General features: G+C 44.0%; 1 protein-coding gene across 1 annotated transcript in view; it reads right to left on the bottom strand.

The window, feature by feature from the left end:
* Positions 1 to 6,654: 6,654 nt before the first annotated feature.
* SPMIP2 (sperm microtubule inner protein 2) overlaps positions 6,655 to 20,106 on the bottom strand; it is a 71,171-nt gene continuing 57,719 nt past the window's right edge. The window contains exons 3-4 of the mRNA XM_075335258.1: positions 18,873 to 18,931; positions 6,655 to 7,480 (exon numbers count right to left, since the gene is read on the bottom strand). Of these exons, the coding sequence (XP_075191373.1) occupies positions 7,360 to 7,480; positions 18,873 to 18,931 (180 nt within the window). The 3' untranslated portion in view covers positions 6,655 to 7,359. The remainder of the gene's footprint in view (positions 7,481 to 18,872; positions 18,932 to 20,106) is intronic.

Below are 20,106 nucleotides of genomic sequence, written 5' to 3'. Positions count from 1 at the left end.
TCCGCAGCATGGGCACATAGCCTTACACTGTCTGACTTTTATGGATACATAAACTGGTAATCAATGATATAAACACACAGGTTCCAATAAAACAGGTGTGTGTGTGTGTGTGTGTGTGTGTGTGTGTGTGTGTGTGTGTGTGTGTGTGTGTGTGTGTGTGTATATATAATTAAAGGAAGAATATAAGGTAGTGTGTAAGAGCAGTAAATATTAGGCTGCCTGCCCACGATTAGTGTTCACAGCGTTTTGGATTCAGCTGCGTTCAAAACGCTGCAACGTACAGTACTAACAGTTTCAAACGGTTTGGCAAATACCTGCACGGTGACTACACTTTCACGGACTTCATCGAACCAAATAATCTGGGGGCATCAGCTGTAAACTAGGATCAGGCTTCGGACATTTACCTCCCCGCAGGGTCCGCACTGCCCACCATACGAAGGAGACTGTTCCCCAAAAAGGACAGTCGGGGTTCCTAAACGCTCCGCACTATGGAGACTCAATCTACAGAGTGTGCCGGGCTAGAGCCACCTGGGTCACTACATTGGCACTGTTACTCCTGGGGCTGGAACCAGCAAGCCGAGGTTCCATGTGAGTAGAGACTGTTCCAAATAATCTGGTGTGGTCTCCATCATTATATATCATACATCTCCCAGGCACAGCACTACCTGCGGAGGGCCTACCATCATAGCTGCCACTATCACCATCCCTGGGAGTACCCACGTTGAGCAGCAGCGGTTCTCCATTCCTAACTCCAACCCGCAGGTGGCGTCACTAACATTAACTCTATTATCCCCTGTAAATACCCCCTTTTATTAAGCACGGGACTGGGCAACGGCCACCTGAAGTGACGTTCCCGTTTGCAACAGCCTGGTTCCAAGTACCCCCTTTCCTGGGCAACACAGCTTAAAATTGGCATCACGAACAGGATACGGACAAGGCCCGTTAACACGGGTGACGTGTGCCTTAAGAACTGTATTGAATGGACTGTTTGTGTAAAGACTGTCGCCATCTTGAATGCTGAAAAAGCTGCTGCACCATCACTATGACCAAAGGAGCGCGAGAAGCTGACCCTGCCCCCTGGGAGTGGTAACATGCAAAAGTGAAGCTGGCTGCAAGAGGCCGTAAGGGGGCCGGCAGAATGCACTCTGGTATGCAGAAGCGACACCAGCCCTGCAACACTGACTCTGCAGAGCAGCGCAAGACAAGATGTCTGCACCTCCAGCCTGCGGAACCCTGCCCTGGCTCGAAGCGGAGCTGGATCTGCTGTGTCTGTGGCTGCAAATGATCCAACAGATTGAGGACCTGCGCCGGGAGATTAGGGGGATGGTGGTGGCGGTGTGGGCCCAAGCAGAACTGGTCCTGCATGAGGAGCTGCACCAGGAGCTGGTAAGCGAGGCTTCATCCTCAGCCCCACTAACCCCCGCGGTCGTGGACCCAGCAACACCCGATCCCGCTGACCTGCCGGTAACACCGGATCCTCCCACCATGGCCAGACCGGGCCGCGGCGCCACAGTCCACGGCCAGACAAGACCAGGCCACAACGCCTCCGTTCACGACCAGACCGGATCTTGCTAGGCTGCGGAACACAGTCCTGGGAGACCCGACTACTACAAGAGAAGGCGCCGGTGACCCGCCTAACCTGGAGCCCGCTAACGGTAATACGGATGCGGGTAATCCGGGTTCGAGGAGCGTATGGTTCAAGAGGGAGTCCGGAATGGCTGCTGCGGCACAGAGGGCTGCTGTGAACGAGGAAGCCTGCCAAGCCACCATCCGGCAGCTACACCAGGAGCAGCAGAATCTGGCTGCCAAGAGAAAAGAGGTGAGAGCCCGTGCCCTGAAAGAGAAGGAAAGACTGCGTCGAGATGCCTGGGGTGCCTGTGGGGTCCGGTACCAGGGCACCGTCGACAAGGTCGACCAGCACAAAGGGTGGGGATTCATCAAGGAGCCTGGGATGCATGCTGGCGTGTTTGTCTCCTGCAGAGATGTGCTGCACCACCTGGCACAAGGACACCCGGATCGTGACCTGCACCTAAGTGATGTGGTCACATATACCAGGCATCATGGAGAGAGAGGCTGGTATGCCCTTGATGTCCAGAAAATCTGGGACTTGTGCCAGCCAACTCCTCCTCTTCCCCCACAATGTCCAAGGTCCTCCATGCTGTGGTAGCTGAACCAGGCTACCCCAGCAGCTAAGCTGTTAATGTTCAAATGTTATTATTGCTGCTAATTGTTTTAAAAATGTGTACCTAATTTGAAAAGTTGAATTATTTGGGACAGTCACCTGATTTTCCACAAGTTTAGTTGAAAATGGACCATGACTGCAGGACTGGCAGCAGCCAGCACGAACTTGTGCTTTTTGTAAATAGTTGCACCTAAGGTGCCTAGCAGAGTAGTCCTCTGCAACATCAGGACATTAATCCCACCACCACGCAGAGGAAGGTTGGAGGAAAGGTCTGGGATAGAGAAGGTCCAGTTCTGGTCACCAATGGGACTGGTGACCTGCCTCCTCAAGGGGTTTTTGGGGAACCAGAAACTCTTTGGGTGGTGGGTTGATGGAGGGATGCTCAAAGTTGTAACGTTATAAGAAATGTGCCTCCCTTGCGCAGGAAGACTATCATGCATTAACCTTTTTACTTCTTTATTCTGGTTCATTAAAACTCTGCTCGCTTACAGCCTGAGGACGTGCTGTGTTTAACCAAGGGGGAATGTAGCGCCCCTGAACCCTTCAGGGCACTACAAGGAACTGCATCCTCTAGGGGATGCAGGACCTACCCCATGGGACCTGGAATACCAGTGCCGATTCAGCCAACACACATCTAAAATCCTAGTTCTTCTCTCAACACTGGGCATAGAGGGTTAACCATGTAAGGGGATGGTCGCCATGGGAACGCGTCCCTGGGTATAGCCAGCCTGGTGGGAGTGGTCAGTGAGTCTGGAGTGAGGAGAGAAGTGGGGAACACACAGGGGAGGTGTGCGGACGTGCCTGAGCTGGGTCCGTGTAACGGTGACCCCAGGGGCACAGGAGAGAGGTCGTCAGGATGAGTACCAAGATACTGCTCGGACCGGAGCACATACATGGGGCACAGGGCCCTTGGTCAAATGTCAAGTTTCAAACCGTTTGGCAAATACCTGCACGGTGAGGACACCTTCACGAACTTCATCGAACCAAATAATCCGGGGGCATCAGCAGTAAACTAGGATTGGGGTTCGGACACTTACCTCCCCGCAGGGTCCACACTGCCCACCGTATGGAGAAGGAGACTGTACCCCAAAAGGGACAGTCGGGGTTCCCAAACGCTCTGGGTACTCAATCTACAGACAGTGCCGGGGATATAGCCACCTGGGTCACTACAATGGCACTGTAAGGCTATGTGCGCACTTTGCGTTGAGTTTATTGCAGTTCTAAACGTATCCTCTGGTAGAAATTTGTCTTTGTCAAATTTGGTTTTGACAACAACGCTAAAAATACGCTTGTGTTTTTACCGCGTTTTACATGCTTTTTCCTAAAGTAAGATGCGTTTTGTTTACAAATACACTACTAAATAAAGTTTAAACAAACACTATGAAAAAATTATAACATATGAGTAAAATCATGCAAAAATTAGCTAATTTTATTAAAATTATAACTGTTCTAATATTTATGCATAAAATAACGTTAAATTATGGATTTTCATTAATTTAATTGTCGGACTGTGTGTGTGTGTGTGTGTGTGTGTGTGTGTGTGTGTGTGTAATGGGACATATCATGCCCTTATTATAAAGTAAAAAACGCATGTTTTCTGCATCAAAAAAGCATGTTAAACGCTAGGATTTTGATTTAGGATGCGTTTTGAAAGTTCTCATTGACTCCAATGTTAGCAAAACGCTGCCAAAATGGCAAAAACTATTGACATGTTGCTTCTTTAAACGCAGAGATTTTGACAAATTTTCTGCAAGTGAAACACTGCGTTTTTAACAGCATTGTGCGCACAAGAAATCCCGATTTCCCATAGACTTTGCTTGAAAATCAAAACGCATGCATTTTGGCATTAAAATGCTGCAGTTCAAAACGCTGCGGAAACGCATGAAAAAAAGCAAAGTGCGCACATAGCCTAACTCCTGGGACTGGAACCAGCAAGCCAAGGGTACATGTGAGTAGAGACTGTTCAAGATAATCTGGTGTTGTCTACATCATTATACATCATACATCTCCCAGGAACAGCCCTACCTGCGGAGGGTCTACCATCATAGCTGCCACTATCACCATCCCTGGGAGTACCCATGTTGAGCAGCGGCTGTTCTCCATTCCTAACCGCAACCCGCAGGTGTCGTCACGAACATTAACTCTATTATACCCTGTAAATATCCCTCTAATTAAGCGTCCCCAGGGCACGGGACTGGGTAACAGCCACCTGAAGTGACATTTCCGTTTGCAACCGCCCGGGACTGAGTACCCCCTTCCCTGGGCAACATACAGGCGTACTTCTTGTGTTTAAATTAAATTAATTATATCGAGTGGTGAACTTTGATTTTTCATTTGTTGAATGATCCCTGGAACAGTCCTTGGTGAACACTGATTAGAAGTGCCTTTTTAATATCTCAGTCTTTTGTTTGTCCTCTATAACTAACTTGTTATTGTATTTTAAAGGGCCGATACTTTCCTTTTTGTTTTTCTTTTGGCATTAATGTATTTATAAAAGATTTTGGGATTTATTTTAATGTCCTTGGCGATTTTTGTTTCAGTAGCTAATTTTGCATGCTTGTGTTTTTTTGTTTTTTTTTTGTTTTTTTTTTTTTACATTTCTTATTAATATCTATACTTCTGAAATGCAATTTCTGTATTCTTAGTCTTCAAGATTTTAAATGCCCTTTTGTTTTTTGTTTTATTATACTTTGTACAGTCTTATTTATCCATAGTGGTTTATTTTTATTCCTGGACATTTTATTACCAGAAGTTATAAGTTTTTACAGGACTCTAGGAGTATATCCTTAAACTTTCCCCAATTATGTTTGGTATCCCCAGTTTCCATGACCTTGTCCCAATCTACACATTTAAGCTCTTTCCTTAATTTGTTGAAATCAGCTTTCCTAAAATTCCAGGTTTTAGCATTTCCCCTTTCAAATGTTCTATTGAATATTACGTTGAAGCTTACCATATTATGATCGCTGGTGCCCAAGCGCTCCCAGACCTGTAGATCTGAAATTGTATCTGGTCTATTTGACAGGACCAGACCTAGCAAATTATCTCCTCTGCTCGGTTAATCTACCATCTAAAGGCCCAGTCACACTAAACAACTTACCAGCGATCCCAACAACGATACCAGCGATCCCTATCAGGTTGTAAGTTGCTAGGAGGTCGCTGATGAGATGTCACACTAAGCGACACTCCAGCGATCCCACCAGCAACCTGACATGGCAGGGATCGCTGGAGCGTCGCTACACTGGTTGCTGGTGAGCTGTCACACAGGCAGATCTCGCCAGCAACCAGTGACCAGCCCCCAGCGCCGCGTGGAAGCGATGCTGCGCTTGGTAACTAAGGTAAATATCGGGTAACCAACCCGATATTTACCTTGGTTACCAGCGCACACCGCTTAGCGCTGGCTCCCTGCACACCTAGCCACAGTACACATCGGGTTAATTACCAAATGTGTACTCTGCTACGTGTGCAGGCAGCAGGAGCCGGCTTCTGCGGACGTGGGTAACCAAGAAGCCCTTACCTTGGTTACCCGATATTTACCTTCGTTACCAGTGTCCGCCGCTCTCACACTGCCAGTGCTGGCTCCCTGTTCTCTGCACACATAGCCACAGTACAAATCGGGTTAATTACCCGATGTGTACTGTGGCTACGTGTGCAGAGAGCAGGGAGCCGGCACTGACAGCTGAGAGTGGTGGACGCTGGTAACGAAGGTAAATATCGGGTAACCAAGGTAAGGGCTTCTTGGTTACCCGATGTTTACCGTGGTTACCAGCGTCCGCAGAAGCCGGCTCCTGCTGCCTGCACATTTAGTTGTTGCTCTGTCGTTGTCACACACAGTGATGTGGTGTCACTTTTGGGGGGTATCTGCTGTTTTGGAACCTCGGCTGCTCTGCAAATCCGAGATGGCGTCCTCACTCTAATCCAGTCATTTTTACACTTCAAAAATCAAATAGCACTCTTTCCCTTCTGACCCATGCCATACACCTAAATGAGAGTTTCTGACCACATATGGGGTACCGGTGTATAGAGAGAAATTTTCACAACAAATTTTGTGGTCCTTTTCTCTTCTCACCCTAGTAAAAATTTAAAAGTTGGGACTAAAACAACATTTTTGGAGAAAAACTTAATTTTTTAATTATCACGGTCCAGTGTTTTTTAAATTCTGTGAAGTACTTGTGGGTTCAAGATGCTCACCACACCTTTTATATAAATACCTCAAGGGGTGTAGTTTCCAAAATCGGGTTACTTGTGGGGGATTTACACTGTGTAGCCACATCAGGGGCTCTCCATAAATGTGGCATGCTGTTGGCTATCTATCCAGCCACATTTGAGTTCTAAAAGTCAAATGGCGATTCTACCCTTCCGAGCCCTGCCGTGTGCCCAAGAAGTAGTTGTCCACCATACGTGGGGTAATGGAGTACTCATGAGAAAATGCACCATATAATTTATTTTCATAAATAAACACATTATATTGATCACAATTTCTTACTAATATGAAGTACAGTGTGTCCCGAAAAAGCATTCTCCGAATCACTGTGATATGTTGACGCATTCCAGAGTTATTACCACATAAAGTGACACTGGTCAGATTTGGAAGTTGAGGCTCAGTGATTAACATGCAAAGTGTCTCGGTCCTTAAGGGGTTATGAATCATGCTGTATTGTTTTTTTTAATTTATTTTCATATACTGTAACATGAATGTTATTTGATGGATCTCTATGCACTGATTGGTGGGATCTTTGGGGCTACACCATTTATATCTGGCTTGTTGTCTTTTGTATGTACTTTAAAAAGACCTGAGATAGGTTGAAAGTCTTCTTTGTAAATCGCAGAATAGAATAAGTTGATTGGAAAATAACCTGTTTGGACGCTGGTTTCTACATTTTGTACCTCCATTTTTTTGAGACCTGCTGCGTGGTAGATCCTGACTATGTATTTGGTATCACTTCATTCACCGGAGATTGTGGAACAATTTTTGGGATCCATTTTTTTCACTGCCACTTCTCTTAGAGAAAAATATAGAATTAGACCTATTTCATATATTCCCCACACCAAGATTAAGCTGTGGTGTCAATAATAAACTGAGTAGCTTGAATTGTACTGAAAAATGTAATTTGGACATTCTATTTGATAAAGGTATACCTGCACTAAGGTAGATGGAGTTGCACAAGGAGAGTCTCGTATTACTCAAGCATTTGAGCCCATTCTGATTCAGGAGGGCAGCAATCATATCTGTTCTGAGTCCATGCTAGTGTTGCTCGTGATCCAGATCCTTGTGAATCAAGAATATGTGGCAGAGGGTGCCTGTGTCACAAAAAAAAAAGAAAGAATTAAACAGATTATTTTATTCATAAAAAAAAAAAAAATATTTTCCATTCACCAAAGTAATTTAAAGTGAATCTGTCAGAACAAGTTACTACTGACACTAGTGGTATGGTTGTACAGGTTCTAGAAGAACAATACAAATGATATGTGCAGTAATTTGATCTGCATTACTGAGAAATTGAGATCTACAGCCACAAGTAATTAACCTGGAAGTGTATGGAATGAGGGGAGGTTTATTTATAGCAGAGGTCTCAAACTCTGCTAAGTATAAGGACTGCACATAGGAAAAAAAAAATATTTGGGGGGCTGCATTCTTTGCTGAACCCAGTGACCTTTTTAATGATCGCATATTTTTTCTATACCCCTTTTAGATCACGTTTTTTGAACATTTTTCACCTGTTTATAACATGTATGCACTTTTTTTTTTAATTTCAGTTTATGTATTAAAAATAGTTTTTATGGGAAAAAAATTCATTCTTTTTTATTTTATTTTTTTTTTACATTTTATCCCCTTCTTGTAAGTAATAACGTTTTACAATTACCACCATATACGGTAGTAATTTTTGACAACATTTTGTAGTTATATTTCCATCCTGGTCCTAATGTGCCCATATTGTCCCCATCTTATAGTAATGTGCCCATATTGTCCCCATCTTATAGTAATGTGCCCATATTGTCCCCATCTTGTAGTAATGTACCCATATTGTCCTCATCTTGTAGTAATGTGCCCATATTGGCCCCCGGTAGTAATGTGCCCATATTGGCCCCATCTTGTAGTAATGTACCCATATTGTCCTCATCTTGTAGTAATGTGCCCATATTGGCCCCCGGTAGTAATGTGCCCATATTGGCCCCCGGTAGTAATGTGCCCATATTGGCCCCTGGTAGTAATGTACCCATATTGGCCTCTTGACCCTATCTTGTAGTAATGTGCCCATATTGCCCCCTGGTAGTAATGTGCCCATATTGCCCCCTGATAGTAATGTTCCCATATTGCCCCCTTGTAGTAATGTTCCCATATTGCCCCCTTGTAGTAATGTTCCCATATTGACCCCTTGTAGTAATGTGCCCATATTGACCCCTTGTAGTAATGTTCCCATATTGACCCCCTTGTAGTAATGTGCTCATATTGTCCCCATCTTGTAGTACTGTGCACATATTGCCCCCTTGTAGTAATGTGCCAATATTGCTCCCTTGTAGTAATGTTCCCATATTGACCCCCTTGTAGTAATGTGCCCATATTGTCTCCATCTTGTAGTACTGTGCACATATTGCCCCCTTGTAGTAATGTGCCAATATTGCTCCCTTGTTGTCTCCATCATGTAGTAATGTTCCCATATTGACCCCCTTGTAGTAATGTGTCCATATTGTCTCCATCTTGTAGTAATGTGCCCATTACTACAGGGATATTACTACTCCCTTGTAGTAATGTGCCCATATTGTCCCCATTTTGTAGTAATGTGACCATATTGTCTCCATCTTGTAGTAGTGTGCCAATATTGCCCCCTGGTAGTAATGTGCCCATATTACCCCATAGTAGTAATGTGCCTATATTGCCCCTAGGTAGTAAAGTGCCATTCTGTAGTAATATCCCGTTATGACATTGTTCAAATACAAAAAAAGAAAACAACAAAAAAAAATACATTTTTTTCTCACCTTTCCGCCATTCCCTCGGTGTCCCCCTTACCTGCTTCTTGCAGCCGCAGGCACCTAGGCCGCGTAACAATTGCGGCCTGGTATATACACGGGGCTGCCGCCATCAGCGTTTTCCTACTGGGGAAGCAGAAGCAAGAAGCAGCCTCTTGTATGGACAAGCCCCCAATGCACTTCAAAGCTAATTTGCCTGTAGCTTGACTTCTCACTGCTGGCAAATCAGATTACTGCAAGGCAGGTTTTATATACATTTTTCAGGATTTTGGGAGTATACTTGAAATATAAGCCCTACTCCAAATATAAGCCCTAGTTCAGAAAAAAAAAAAAGTGTCCAGGCAACTACCACTGGAGGTGTAAAAAAAGTAAATAGAATATAGCAGGACAGGTACAGTAAACCCTTCTTTTGGGGGTGTCTGGTTTTCTAGAAGAATCACACTAAATAGACTCCACAATAATAAGAATTGGCTAGTGCTGGGCTTTAACACACAGATCAGATATTACCACTTCCAGTCACTAGGGGGACTCAACCACTACACTTTTCTGGAATGGAAAGCAGCAGGAATGGCAAAGGACCTGATGATGATGCGCCTTTGAAAGGCAGATCGGTTTGTGAGAGCCCATCCATCAGTGGCACTTAACAACTCTAATTGTTTTCGGTCTAAGGAGGTCTGGGGAATGTGATTCTTTTGGGGGTGTCTGCCTTCCTTGATGAAGGGTCTACTGTATCTGTCCTGCTGTATTCTATTTACTTTTTTACTTGATATAAGTATACAGTATAGGTAATCCTATACAGTAGTATCAATAATGGCACCCTGGAAACTTTTTACATACAGTAACTATAAATGTGTCTATAAATCAAATGGCATTGAAAAATACCTATTTACAAATTATATATAGCTTTGAATAAATTGGAAAAGTATACCTTTTATTATTTGTATCAAATATCACAAAAGTTTAAAAACAAGAGGATGGCAGATACTTATCTTTGCAGATGTTTCATTATCAACACAGACTGTTTTAAGACAGTCTCTTCTATGTTCCCAAGCCTTTCACCACCAACCAGCGCAATATAACAACACAGTCTGTGAAAGTCATCCTGTCCTCCCTGCGATCATCTGCCTCTTGAAGAAGTAATGTAAATATGGCTGGACTAGGCTCATCTCCTAATGATGCTTCAGGGATACCCAACCGAGACACTTGTCACCTCTCACGTCTTAATCCGTTTTGGCCAGTTTACCTTCAAGGAGCTGTAAGCTATGAGGGGCTTTACTGCTGAGAATACTTTTAGTGACCCATCTCACTTGGTCACTCATTCTCTTGGTCAGTTCGCTGACCCGACTATGTTAATTCACTCTGGCCACTTCTCTGTCTGTCTGGCTGCAGCAGTCACATCTTGAACAATCAGTGCAGGATGTATAGCCCATCTCAATCCTGCTCTGGATATACAGATGTGACTGCTGCAGCCAATCAGTGCAGGATGTATAGCCCATCTCAATCCTGCTCTGGATATACAGATGTGACTGCTGCAGCCAATCAGTGCAGGATGTATAGCCCATCTCAATCCTGCTCTGGATATACAGATGTGACTGCTGCAGCCAATCAGTGCAGGATGTATAGCCCATCTCAATCCTGCTCTGGATATACAGATGTGACTGCTGCAGCCAATCAGTGCAGGATGTATAGCCCATCTCAATCCTGCTCTGGATATGCAGATGTGACTGCTGCAGTCAATCAGTGCAGGATGTATAGCCCATTTCAATCCTGCTCTGAATAACACGGCAGCTCTTTCCCTCGTAATCTTAATTTTAATGGTACACTCATCCTGGGATGTACGAGCATCAGTGTGTGGGCCATTATACTGTGTGTGTGTGTGGGAGTGGTTGATTAACATCTAGGCACATAGGGTGCGGTTTCAGTCACTGCTCAGTACACAGTTAGCGGAGGCTGTAACTACACCCTGTCACTGTCTGACAGCTGACTCAGCAGTGCATCAGTCCAGAGCCGTCTGTCAGTCAGTGCCGGGGCATGTTCACAGCTCACTATGTATTGAGTTGTAATTGTTACTGAAGCTGCACCTCTATGACTGAAGGCTACCGGAAGGGATAAAGATAATTTCTTCCTGGTAGCCAGGTTTTCAGTTCAGCAGCCAAACAGCTTTAGAATGCTATTAACTTGCAGATTATCCCATATTTGCAGGTTAATATTTTTTTTGCACAAAAGGGACTCTGCACAGAATGACTGTTTAGACCATCAGACCAAGTACAGAAGATTGCGTGCATCATGACGTTGCCGAATATTTAAATACACCTTCCCATCTGCTTGTTTTCCCTCAATCTCCACCCTCCCCTCTTCTGTGATTGACAGCTCTGTTTCTATAGATCCAAAAGAAAGTGTATTTACATGATAGGCTCCGCCATGATGCATCGAGTGTCTGTACTTGGTTCCAACAGCCATTCTCTGCGGACAGTTCCTTTTCAAGACACTCTCCAATTAAGTTGTTTTATTTTTTCATTTAAACTGTGTATATGTGTATGTAATGTAGTGTGTGTATTACTATACTCCCCTACAGTACCTCCACTTTCTCTAGGATACAGTGCCATTCTGCTCATCTTCTCAGTGATGTCACCGCACTTCACACTCTCTGGGTCACTTTTGGTTTCACATCACCTGGAATTCTCTTTTACAATGTAAGGCTATGTGCGCACGTCGCGTAAAAACATGCAGTTACGCTGCGCTTTGTAGCGCAGCGTAACTGCATGCGTCCTGCGTCCCCTGCACAGTCTATGGAGATTGTGCAGGGGCCGTGCGCACGTGGCGTTTAAGAGCGCAGCGCTTCGGCTACTGCCGAAGCGCTGCGCAAAAAGAAGTGACATGTCACTTCTTTCCTGCGCTTTGCCGGCAGCTCCTGCTCTGTCTATGGCAGGAGCTGCAGGCAGAGCGCATGGAATCGGCGCTCACTACGGAGATTTCTGCAGCGATCTAAAGCGCACATGTGCTCTTCAGATCGCTGCAGAAATTTCTGCAGGGCTTGTACGCAACGTGCGCACATAGCCTAAGCCTGTGGAGCATCAGAACATCGTAAAAGAAACATCCGGCTCATGTACAGAGTGATCCTGACAGGCTGAGGAGCTGTGACGTCACTAAGAAGAGGAGCGGAAGGGCGCTGGATACTAGAAAAGGAGGCTGTAGGTGAATATACTAATATACTCATACTACACTATATACACAGATTAAATGGGAAAAAAAAAAAAAACTTCATGGGAGGACTACTCTAAGTTTGTCATGTTGGTTCTGCCTTCCACAACAGTCTTGGTCAAATAAATTAGAATAACCTAAAAGAAAATAACCCATTAAAAACAAAAAATAAAGTGCAGTACTGCGCTGACATGCTGGAATTCAGACCAATAAGTAGTCTGTACACCTGTATTCATAAACACTATTGTTAAGGGTGCTTTACACGCTGCGACATCGCTAACGATATATCGTCTGGGTCACGTTGTTAGTGACGCACATCCGGTGCCGTTGGTGACATTGCAGCGTGTGACACCACAGCGTGTGACACCAAGGAGTGACGATCAACGAGAGCAAAAACGTGAAAAATCGTTGCTCGTTGACACGTCGCTCCTTTTCCAAATATCGTTGCTGCTGCAGGTACGATGTTCGTCGTTCCTGCGGCAGCACACATCACTATGTGTGACACCACAGGAACGACGAACATCTCCTTACCTGCGTCCACTGGCAATGAGGAAGAACGGAGGTGGGCGGCATGTTCTGGCATCTCCGCCCCTCCTCTGCTATTGGACGGCTGCCCTGTGACGCCGCACGAACCGCCCCCTTAAAAAGGAGGCAGATCGCCGGCCAGAGCGACGTCACAGGGAAGGTAAGTCCGTGTGACGGGTGTTAGCGATGTTGTGCACCACGGGCAGCGATTTGCCAGTGACGCACAACCGATGGGGGTGGATACGCTCGCTAGCGATATCGGTACCGATATCGCAGCGTGTAAAGTACCCTTTAGATAAATTATAACACTATTTGTAGGCTCATGGTTTTTGTTTTTTTTTTAACAGACTTCAGCTTGATCTCAAGCCATGGTGACTTGATGGATGAACTCTTTGTAGGAAGATCAATCTTGTGCAAGCCTAGGTAGGTCCACCAAGGTCTTCTCCGCCATTATCTTGGTAATATCAAACTGTCGGGTTCCTGGTCTTCCTCTTCGCATTGTTCCTTCAATTCTTCCAACCATGATGTAATTCTCCAGTGATTGCTTTCTTCATAGGATGTGTACAAAGTAGGCAAGTCATAGCTTGGTGATCCTTGCTTCAAGTGTCATGTCTGGCTTGATTTGTTCCAAAATTGATTTGTTTGTTCTTCTTGCCATCAATAGTATTGATAACATCTTTTTCCAGCACCACATTTTGAAGGTATTGATTCTTCTTCTGTCTTGTTTCTTTATCGTCCAGGTCTCGCATCCATATGTTACTACAGAAAAGAACAGAAACTGTACGATTCATGGCTTCATCACCAGTGAAATTGATTTGAGGACCTTGTGCAGTGACTTCAGTGTAGATTTGCCCATAGCTATTCTCATATTGACGTCTGGTGTTGTCATTGTATCTTGAGTTATCATTGATCCGAGTAGGTTGAAGTCTTTTACAACTTCTAGTTCAGTGCCATCCATCTCAAATGTGTCCGAGTCATACTTGGCAGTAGTCAATATCTTTGTTGTCTTTGTATTAAGTAGGAGTTTCATGTTTGAGCTTTCCATCTTGACACTCTGTAATAAGTCCTTCATTCCATCTATGCTTGTTGCTATAAGTGTTGTATTGTCTGCATATTTAAGATTGTTGATGATTCGTCCAGCAATTTTTAATCGTTTTTTTGGCACGTCCAGCCTTCCTGAAAATAGCTTCTGCCTATAAATTGAAGAGAAATGGTGAGAGGATGCATGCTTGTTTGACGCCTCACTCTACTTTGAATTATGCAATGTCACCATGTTCCGATCACACGGTTGCTTCTTGGTCGATCTAAAGGTTCCTAATGAGGCTGGTCAGATGGTTTTGCACACCCATATCCTTCATGGTATTCTGTTTCTGGTGATCAACACAGTCAAAAGGCTTTACTGTAGTCGATGAAACAAAAATAGAGCTACATATTATATACAGTACTGTGGCCTTTTCCATTTTCTGTCTAATGTTAGCAATTGCATCTCTTGTTCTTCTGCCTTTCTAAACCCTGCTTGGTCCTCTAGTGAAAGTAAATAGTACAAAAAAAACTAACAAAAAGCATCTTCTAATAAAAAATCCATGAAAGATATTCACGTTGGTGTGCTCCTACCGCCCCACACTCCGACGTGTGCATCCTAAGGGAGTGGTGGGACAGGGACTGAAGGAAACCTCTTAAATCTAGAGGCTGAACAGCTAGATCCAATGTGTCTATTACCGGCTGCATGATCAGATCCACCGGCGTCAGCCAAAAATCAAATTGATATGCGCCAACAACATCACCAGATCAGAAACACAACGCATGCGTCTCTTATATCATATCTGTATATGTTTTTAAATGACTTTGTAACCATATATTTACAAATAAAGTAGAATGCATATAAATATACAGTATAATATTTTTAGCCAACGGTTAAATTAATTGCTCACCACAGCCCTAAAGAGGTTTCCTAAATATATTTATCATCCAGCCATAGTCTAGGTGATATAGCATGCTGTGGGTCCAACCACTGGTCCCCCTATCGGTCATAAGAACAGGGGTCCCAAAGTCCCCTGTGTGAATGGAACAGTAGTGCACACGCTTGACCACTGCTCTTTTCACTTCTTTGAGACAGTCATCTTCAGAAGTTCTGTAGAAGGGAATGAAGCGGTGTTTGAGCATGCGTCCGACCGCTCTATTTAAACAGACAGTTCTTTGGCACCCTACTTTAGACATTTTAACATTTAGTTAATTGCACTAAGATACTTACACTATTAGTCACGTGGGGTGCGTGTAGTCAACACCATGCACCGAGCACGGAAGGACACCTGAGCTAGAAAACTATTGAAACAGACGGTTACCTACCTTCAATACTTGAGGAAATATGATGAAAACAAACTCGCTTGGGACCTAATGGACCCCGCATGACTAATTAAAATGTTGATATCTAAAGCAGTTTCTGTATCATGCCCTCGTTTTTAACTTCTTTGCTTGTAGTCACTTTGTTCTTTAAAGTAAATCTGTGCACGACTCGTTACTAATAAATCACAGATTTGCACTTTATGTTAAGACCAACGTATAAAAAAGACAGTATGAGTTAATTCCCTCTCTGTAACTGGAAAAATAAGCCTCGCTTTCCATCATCCTCTTCACAAATGTTCCCCTCTGCCAGCAGGTGGCCCTAGAGAGCTGTATCAAGTATATCTCCCTTTTGCTACTGACATCACAGAAGTTTCCTAATAGATCCCATCTGGATTTTGATCCTCACAGACAGGTCAAATTAAACATAAATATTTTTCTTCCACAAAACAGCATTCCATTTGTTCCTAGTCAGTAGAAAGAAGTCTAAAGTCCAAAACATTTTGCAAACTAATCGCTGAACCAATTTTACACAATCTTAGTCATCATTTAGTCACTATGAAACAGTCTAAAATAAAATCTTCATTTATTTTGGAGTCAGAGTGCTCAAAATAGCTGGAGGAATTACACAATACTAATCTACTGCAAATTATACCAGAATGTGATGTAATATGATTTAAAGGGAACCTGTCATCAGAGTCACAGTCTCAGGACCAGGGGCAGCAGAAATCACAGTCGTTGACTGGCTCAATGTCATCAGAGTCACGCTGTCAGGACCAGGGGCAGCAGGAATTACAGTCACTGAAAGACTCCATGTCATCAGAATCACACTGTCATAACTAGGGGAAGCAGGACTCACAGTCCCTGACCAACCAATGTAAGATTACTCAGAATCTGGCTGCCTGTTTCCAGATATGTTTCAGATTAATTCTACCCATGGTCCGGGGAGTATGAATCTGATGACCAGTTCCCACGTATTCATCCATATATTTTATTCATTTTTAATATAAAGACGTAATGTTTTGATGGAGTCCATTTCGCTCATTTTTTATAGTCAGATACGGATTGTCGCACTGGTTTCAGTTGCAGAGGCAATAGTAAAGTTCTAAGTCTGTGAGAAAAAGTGTTAAGAAATATTAATTTTAATATAACGTAAATAAAAATTAGGAATCCTACATCCATGAGTTCTATATAAAAAAAAATATATATATATATATATATATATATATATATATAGCGCTGTATAAATGAATAAAATATTATATATATATATATATATATATATATATATATAATATTTATTTAGGAATCCTACACCCATATGTTCTACATCCTGGAATCCAAACACTGTTCTGATTGTACTTTGCCTCCTTGTGAAATTTTAGATCGTTGCAAAAGCTGGCAGAATCTTCATGCCTTTACTAGTTCTGTTACTAGGTATAGTTTAGTACATTAGTCCCTGTTATCAGACATCAGTCTCTGTCATATTTCTGCTGTCATATAGTCTGTGGAGCTTTTCACACATCTGACTATACACTTGCACCTATGGTCAGACTGAAATGTCCTACTTTGGTCGCATTTACAGACATGTTAAGAGAAGACACCTGGGAACCCCCACCACCTTCCCCCCTCTTGGGTCATTCATCAAAAACAGATGACACACAGATGAAAATTAGACTGTCACACCAAAGAAAAACGGTCCATTTTTCTGGATGCGAAATGGACTTGTAAGTGTGAGTTGTTATTATTATAGCGCCATTTATTCCATGGTGCTTTTCATGTGAAAAGTAGTATACATAAAAAATAAAAATAAGCACAATAATCATGAAAAATACAAGATACAGATAGGTAGAGGAGGAAAGAGGACCCTGCCCACGAGGGTTCACAGTCTACAGGATAAGGGTTATGTTTCATCTGTGTAGGGTGAGCCTGACCAGTGTGCATACCCAGTGACAGACTGGAGTATCAGGGGCCCATCACTAATATTGACTCTAGGGGCCCACTAATCAACTACATTCAAATATTACATTCACAAATTTACCTGCTTCCATAATTAATATATCGGGTAGTTTGTAAACTGAATGATGGGACGCTTACTTTATCTCTACATAGTGAATCAAATGTATTCTGCCAACTACTGATCATGTTTGGGGGATAAGTGACATACTAATGCAAAGGGGCCCACCAGAAGATTCTCCTGTTCTCCAGTGGGCCAATCCCAGACTGGGCACATATCTCTCTGAAGTATCTCATATCCATGCTTTATTTATAAAGTGTGCATTGATGTAATCAGGAATTGTGTAGCACATTATTTCCCCTATAGTTGTCCTACAGGATAATTGAACAGTTTTTTGCTCAGACCCCTCTACTGATTGGCTGATTACTGTGGACTTTGTGACAGGACACCCTTTAAAGAGTTTATCACTGGAGAACCCTTTTTCCGAGAAGGTATTAGGCTATTATACAATGAGAAGGATCCCTGTAAATGTTGTCTAGTCACAAGAACTACCTAAAGGCTATGAAACAGTTATTTATTTCATGTGTGTCCTTACATGTTAGATGTCATGATAAATGAGATCCTTAAGCTGGTGTCACACATAACGACGACGACAACGACGTCGCTGCTACGTCACCATTTTCTGTGATGTTGCAGCGACGTCCCGTCGCTGTCGCTGTGTGTGACATCCAGCAACGACCTGGCCCCTGCTGTGAGGTCGCCGGTCGTTGCTGAATGTCCAGCTTCATTTTTTGGTCGTCACTCTCCCGCTGTGACACACACATCGCTGTGTGTGACAGCGAGAGAGCGACGAAATGAAGCGATCAGGAGCCGGCACTGGCAGCTGCGGTAAGCTGTAACCAGCGTAAACATCGGGTAACCAAGGGAAGACCTTTCCCTGGTTACCCGATGTTTACGCTGGTTACCAGCCTCCGCTCTTGCTGCCAGTGCCGGCTCCTGCACTGTGACATGTGGCTGCAGTATGCATCGGGTAATTAACCCGATGTATACTGTAGCAAGGAGAGCAAGGAGCCAGCGCTAAGCAGTGCGCGCGGCTCCCTGCTCTCTGCACTGTGACATGTAGCTGCAGCACACATCGGGTTAATTAACCCGATGTGTGCTGCAGGAGAGCAAGGAGCCAGCGCTAAGCGCGGCTCCCTGCTCTCTGAACTGTGACATGTAGCTGCAGCACACATCGGGTTAATTAACCCGATGTGTGCTGCAGGAGAGCAAGGAGCCAGCGCTAAGCGCGGCTCCCTGCTCTCTGAACATGTAACACAGCGACCTTATGATCGCTGCTTCTGCTGTGTTTGACAGCTAAGCAGCGATCATAACAGCGACTTACAAGGTCGCTGTTACGTCACCGAAAATGGTGACGTAATAGCGACGTCGTTGTCGCTGTCGTTTAGTGTGACACCAGCTTTAAAGATGATGATCACTTGGATCTACAAGTGTCATCCTATTGACTCATGATAATAAAGTGACATGCTGGTTGTTTTGGAGCCTCGTGCACTTATCTTTGTGATGTAGAATTAATCTTCTAAATGTCAGTGGAAATGAAGTATTCCATGAACGCACACCGCTGTATGAATCACTGGTGCTTTATAACAAAGGTTAATGAGAATATTAGCACAGTCAATAGCTCGGGTACACAGCACTTACCAAGGATTTTGATATCTGTGAGTTATTTTATCTTCACAGTTTTGGCGAAATTCTCCAATCTAATGTAAGAAATAAAATCACAGCAACGTGAGCATCACAGACATAATACCATTGTGCACATGGGAGTAGTGATCTGTCTATACCTAAGAAAGTAAACAGACTTGTTCTGCTACGGTCTCCATTTTTTGTTTCACTGTGACACGTCATTAGGGGAAGGTTACTATGGCATAAGGTGAACTACTCGGAGTTCTACGTGACAGGCAAAAACCATTAGTATAGGTAAGGCTGCGGGCAGCCCATTCTCCTTAGGCCACATGTACACGTTAAGTATTTAGGGAGTTTTTTTACCACAGTATTTGTAGCCAAAGCCAGGAGTGGAGCAATCTGAGGACAAGTATAATAGAAACACGGGCACCACTCTTGCATTTTTCACCCACTCCTGGTTTTGCCTTACAAATACTAAGGTAAAAGAACACCAAATACTGAACGTTTAAATGTTTGCCTAAGGCGGGCTTTACACGTTGCGACATCGCAACCGATATATCGTCGGGGTCACGTCGTTAGTGACGCACATCCGGCGCCGGTAGCGACATCGCAATGTGTAAATCCTAGGTGCGACGATGAACGAGCGCAAAAGTGTAAAATATCGCTGATCTCTGTAACGTCGTTCATTTCCATAATGTCATTACTGCTGCAGATAAAATGTTGGTTGTCGTTCCTGCAGCAGCACATATTGCTGTGTGTGAAACTGCAGGAACGACAAACATCTCCTTACCTGCGTCCACCGTCAATGCGGAAGGAAGAAGGTGGGCGGGATGCTATGTCCCACTCATCTCCGCCCCTCCGCTTCTATTGGCCGGCTGCTTAGTGATGTCGCGGTGACGTCACTGTGACGCCGAACGCACCTCCCCCTTGAAGGAGGGATTGTTCAGCGGTCACAGCGACGTCGCCGAGCAGGTATGTGCGTGTGAAGCTGCCGTAGCGATAATGTTCGCTACGGCAGCAAGCACCAGATATAGCATGTACAACGGGGGCGGGTGCTATCGCTCTCGACATCACTAGCAATTGGTAGCGATGTCGCAGTGTGTAAAGCCCGCCTTAGAATCCAAAAATCCCCTAAAGATCAGACAGATACATACATCGATAGGTATACATCATTGAACCTTTTTGTTACTATGTTGCAAAAAAGTAGCTCTCTGTTTATTCTTATACAGTTGGCCATCACAAAGACATA

The sequence above is a fragment of the Anomaloglossus baeobatrachus genome, chromosome 1 (genome assembly GCF_048569485.1).
Source record: "Anomaloglossus baeobatrachus isolate aAnoBae1 chromosome 1, aAnoBae1.hap1, whole genome shotgun sequence".
NCBI classification, from domain to species: Eukaryota; Metazoa; Chordata; class Amphibia; order Anura; family Aromobatidae; genus Anomaloglossus; species Anomaloglossus baeobatrachus.
This window is presented reverse-complemented; position numbering and strand designations above follow the sequence as displayed.